This window comes from Octodon degus, unplaced genomic scaffold, assembly GCF_000260255.1.
Source record: "Octodon degus isolate 3935 unplaced genomic scaffold, OctDeg1.0 scaffold00096, whole genome shotgun sequence".
NCBI classification, from domain to species: Eukaryota; Metazoa; Chordata; class Mammalia; order Rodentia; family Octodontidae; genus Octodon; species Octodon degus.
Window position 1 is genome coordinate 7,253,943 of NW_004524672.1, and position 5,420 is coordinate 7,259,362.

Here is a 5,420-nt window from a genome sequence, read left to right on the forward strand (position 1 = left end):
GGGCCAGTGCAACTTTGTCCCTACTGCCTTTCATTAAGAACCTTCTCTCCATCTCCTGCCTCCCATTGGGAGAATAGAAGGTCGCCAACATTTTCTAGGGTTCCCACAGTTAATTCAGGCTTCAGACGCTCCCGCCGGGGGCCAGGGACCACATCCTTCGTGGCGTCGGGGACCACACGAGTTCACTCCCGCGGGGCGGGGGCCAGACAACTCGAGCCCCTGGAGACCCGCGCCCCGCGGAGCCCGGAGGGGCGGGGCCGGGGGCGGGCTCTGCGCTGGGGCGGGGCCGGGGCCACCCCCTGTGCTCCCCCATTGGCCGAGGGCCCCAGACTGGCGGGCGTGCGTCACGGGCCGGGCCCACCCTCTTGGCAATGTCTTCAGCCTGCTGCACTTCTAACTTAAGCATTTATTCCACTGGGATAGAAGCGGTAGGATAGCAGCATTGGCACGGCGAACCATGGCTGGGATTTTGTATTTCGTCTTCTTTTCGTTTCTCTTTGGGATTTGCGACGCTGTCACCGGTTCTAGGGTGTACCCGGCGAATGAAGGTAGGCGCGGGGTGGCCTTTCTGCGGTCTGCGGGGAAAGGGTCCCCGCAAGCGCGGGGCCCGCGGGAGTGGGGACCCAAGCGCGAGCCGTGCGTCCAGACTAGGGGAAGGTTGCAGGCACCAGGGTGGCGGAGGAGAGCGGCACTGAGCCCCCGGGCAGACCGTGCCGAGCCGATGACCCGTGCGGGCGGCCGGGAGACCCAAGTTTGTAGTGGAGGGCCAAAGTTTATCAGCATCCTCTCTTGGGGGCGGCTTGAAGAGCTCCGAGGGACACACGGAGCCCAAGTCAGGACCTGAAAGGGAACCAAAATTGGGCTCCGAGTGTTCCTTAGCGGCAGCTCTAGGCGAGGGGGAAGCGCGAGTTTGCCTCGCAGCGGAGGCGCGGGGCTGCGGGTCCTCTCGAAAGCCTGGGAGCTCTGCTTTCTGCAAAGTTTCTCGAGCTTCGCGCTGCCCGGGACCGGACTCCAGGCCTCCGCATCACAGCGGCCGTGGCGCCACTTGCGGACGACAGTGACCTGGTTTCTATAACCCGGCCGCAGTCACCTTTCTCTGCGCTGGGCCCCGCTCCTTTAGCTGCGATTGCCGGCCGAGGGCAGCCCCTAGAGCCTCAGATCGCCCTGTAAACCCGGAGCACCGGCCGACAAGTTGGACACAGTGGAGTTTTCACGGCTCCCTCCCCACAAACAGTACACGGGGCTAGTTTAGAGCGAAGGCGTGAGACGAGCAGGATTCATCGGGTGCCGTTGGCTGTGCATCTGTTTAGATGTGCTGGGAGGACCAAGTATGTGTGTTTTGTGTGTGTGTGTGTGTGTGTGTCTGTGTGTGTGTGTGTCTGTGTGTGTGTGTGTCTGTGTGACCATTTAGTGTCTGATAGCTCCAGAAAGAGGCGAACTGTGTGAGCGTGTGACGCGGTGTATGTGTGTGTGTGTGTGTGTGTGTGTGTGTGTGTGTGTGCGCCCGCTACCCCGGCGCGCGGGTGTGCCTTCGTGGACGCGGACTGTGTGTGTCTGCGAGAGTGGCCCGAGCGCGTGTGCGGGCCTCCCAGAGAAAAGCTTGCTTTCCAGCCTGCGTGCATGCAGCCTCGACACTCTGCTGCACTCTATCCCTCTCCATGTCCACCCGTCCATCTGTCCGTCTGGCTCTTGGTCTCCCTAGGCAACCATCCCTCCGTCAGTCTATCCGTCCACCCATCCGTCCGTCCGTCCGTCTCTGTCTCCCCAGCCATCTGTCGGTCCATCCACCCGTTCCTGGGCAGCCTATCATTTTCCCTGCTCCGAAGGAGGGAGCCAAAAGCCAACTTAGCCTTGGCTGGCCAGCAGGTACCCAGAGCTCTCCAGAGCGAGGCTGAGGCTGTAGGGTACACCTGCCTTTAGGATCTGCTCCAGGGGAGAGGCGCCCTCTCCAGTCCTTTCGGCCTGCCCCGCTTCGGACCTGGGTTCGGTTACTGTCTGCGTCTCTGCCCAATCTCTAGGGTCCTTTTCTGGGCTGAATAGTAGACTCTGCGCTTTCTTGGCTACTTTGCACACTTGTTCGGACGCTTCCTAGACCTCTCTCGCCCTAGATGTAGAGATTCCCCCCGCCCCGCCTCCTTCCTTTCTTTGACTTCTTTTTGCATATTCTTTTGGAAGCAAAACTTGGGAACGCTAGACAAAAAGGCACTGAGGTTGAAAGGGGGGATTGCACCCCTCTCCCCAGCTCCTCCTTCCCTTAAAAATTAATTCATTTTGTTGCTTTTTATTCCCATCACGTTTCCTTTTCTCCCATTTACCCTCCCTTTCTACTCCCTCCCTTTTTTTGTAAATTGGGTCGTATTGTTCCCTTTGTGTCCCTAATCCACCTTACATAAATCCAAATGGATGTAGCGGGCTTTTCTCCCGGGACCTAGAGAAGAGAATGAGGAGGGGGCTCAACTCCGGGCGGGAACGGACCGGGAAGGTTCAACATTTTAAAATAATTAACAGACCTCGGGAATTCAGGTTCCCCAGGAGAAGGGGGGAGGGGCTCAGTTTTAACTGTCTTGACTCAGGGGTGCATAATAAGAGGGGGCATGGGCCTGGGGGTGAGACTGACTGAGAATAGGGGTGCACGGGAGCAGGGATAGTCTTCGCATTCCCACCCCTCCCCCAGCCTGAAGACCAGCCTCGCTGATCAAATTAATAACCCAGCGAAGCCTTTGAGATGGGCCTTCGACCTCCAGGCCTGCGGATTGAGGGGGGCGGGGGGAAGGGAGTGTTGAGGAGGTTTCGAATTCACTGCGTCCCTTTCAGTGTCGTCCTTGCCCAGTTCTCTTCCAGCCGGAGCGGGGTACTGCAGCTCTGTGGGCTCCCTCTCTTTTCCCCTCAAGCTTTGAGGCACACTCTCCAGTGGAGCACAGGCCGACTGAAGCCATTTGCTCTGCGCACCTAAAATTCAAGCCCGAGATTTCCTGGGGGGCGGGGGCGGGGGCGGAGGACGAGCCTCGGATTGTCCTCCAAAAGACCCGAGAAAGACAGCGGAGCTTAAGGACATTTGCATTCTAATTCCTCACGTCTGGCACCCCTTCCCGCACCCCTCTGTTCTGCAACTTCTTTTTTGTAAGCAGCGGATATCACCTACAGGGACTATTTATTTGGTGGTGAAGGGGAAACATGTTAGGGGAGAGAGCTTTCTCGCTGACCCCATAGTCGCTCTGACAGAATTCACTTGGGCTTCTGTCGCCATGCGGATGAGTTATCCGGTCGTCTGAAACTTGCACAAACAAACACTTCTAGCAGATACCAGACAGAGATGAATGCAAATTTTGCTGTCAAGTGTTACTGCCCTACAATATATATTGAATTGTACTTGAGATTCTCTATTCATTCTCCTTAGAAAATGAGTCAACTGAGCCCTAGGATGGAATTTTAAATGCTAAGCAAGTTAAATAAATAAGAACCTGCAGATTTAAAGAGGAGAGAGGATCAAGTGAATAATGATTATTTACATAAGCGAGACCAAGTTTAGGTTTTGATCAGAGTTGGATACGCACACCCTCCACACATATGGAAACGCTCAGGCAAATGGTTTTTGTATTATTGGCTTTTTCCAATTGGAAATTAATCTATTTTCCTTTTTTATTTTTTTGCAGTTACTTTATTGGATTCCAGATCTGTTCAGGGAGAACTTGGGTGGATCGCAAGCCCTCTGGAAGGAGGGGTAAGTTCTGAGCTGCTTGCTGATGCAAAGGGTAAAACAGGAATGATTAGCAACTTTCAGAGAGTCCTAATGGCTTGATTCTTGGTGATTGTGGTGAGGGGGTCAGATTTCCACTGTGGCCTATGAAGTGAATTACGCTTTGTTGGAGAAATCCTATACTCCCTTTGGATGGCTCTGTCATGGAAGAACTAGAAACCAAAAGGGCAGAAAGGGGTTGCAGAATTAGGCAATTGGTGCAGGTATAGACTTAGATGCCTATTTGGAACTAAAATACCGACAAGAAATATGATCTAGGGACCAAATTAGAATTCATGCCTATTACTGTGGTGATGGTCATGCAGCCCTGACGGGGTTAATTTTGGAGCAATTGTTCTGCTTCCAGATGAGGAAAATGAATAAACAAAGATACTACAAAGAAAGCATTTCTGATTGTACCTACATAAGTAGAGCTCTTTCCTCAGTGACACAGCCTTAAATCAACTGCTGCACAGGCTGAGAGAAAGCTGGTGGGTTCAGGTTAGGGTTTGCTCTATGCAGAAAAACCACAAGCTTGTGCGTTGTTGGTGTTCAATGTGAAAACTTTCAAGTGTTTGGAATGGAGATCTTTGGAGTGCAGAAGCTCTCCCTGCTCCTTTTCTCTTCAGATTGTAGCCCTCACAGACCACTTTCTTCACAGGGTTCAGAGAATGCTGCTAGGACGCTGATCCCAGTCTCCCAGCCCTTCCCCCACCCCCTAATAAGGAGTCAGAATGAATCAGCTCTGGAAAGAAGTCAGAAGGGCCTGTAACTCTTGACTTCTGCTAGGTTGGAATAATTCTTCCATCCTTTCAAAATTAAATAAATCACCTGACCTTCACACATTTGGTAGTTTGTGACTCAGTCAATTGATTAAAATCAGTCCCAGTGAAGGTTTAGGAGTCTTTACCTGGTAAAGATTGCAATGCTAACGCCGGGTGTAGGGCTCCACATCCTACAATTGAAACAACTATACAGGATTTAAAAAAACAGATTCACAGAAACTGTTAAGAAGATGTTTCCAAAATAAGACCAGGCAAGAAAATGGTGATTAAAAAAAGTGAAAAATCAAAGCAAGTGATGGAATTTATCTGAAATAAAACAGAGATTGCAGTACCTTTCTCTTTCTATCGGAACTTGATTGCTGTTGTTATTTTGGTCCTCCTTGAAAAATTCTAGTCTGGGCCCCAAACCATTTTTGACAGAGGAGGGGGAGTGCTCGGCAGGCCTCTGGCAGTATAGACAGGAGGCATTCACCACTGATTGCGGTCAATTGCCCTCATCCTTTGAATGTGAAGAAAGGTACAGCTTTATCTGAGCCAGAGTCAGACTCTTGGTTAATCCTATACCCTGGAAAGGTCACTGCTTCAGGCGGGTCTTTTCCAGGCTACACTAGGAGACTTTCTCCACAGGTTGAAAGGTGTTGTGAGAACTAGCAAATCTGAAGGCGGCAAATACCTGCACATGTTAGTACAGTTAGTGAGTCTTATTGGCTGCCTTTAAGTTGGAAGAGAGACTGCATCCAGTATGAATTTTGAACCAATTCATTTCACTAAACATACATGAGACTTGTTTGAGAGTGTTGTTTGTGGCCCATCTCCTGTCTGAGAAGATTGTATTGCAATTTAATACAATGCAGACATCTTCCTTCCCTTTCCTTTCTCTTCCCTTCTCGTCTCGTCTC

General features: G+C 51.7%; 1 protein-coding gene across 1 annotated transcript in view; it reads left to right on the top strand.

The window, feature by feature from the left end:
• The first annotated feature begins 405 nt into the window (after positions 1-405).
• Positions 406-5,420, top strand: part of Epha4 (EPH receptor A4) — a 144,948-nt gene continuing 139,933 nt past the window's right edge. The window contains exons 1-2 of the mRNA XM_004638166.2: positions 406-548; positions 3,654-3,721. Of these exons, the coding sequence (XP_004638223.1) occupies positions 458-548; positions 3,654-3,721 (159 nt within the window). The 5' untranslated portion in view covers positions 406-457. The remainder of the gene's footprint in view (positions 549-3,653; positions 3,722-5,420) is intronic.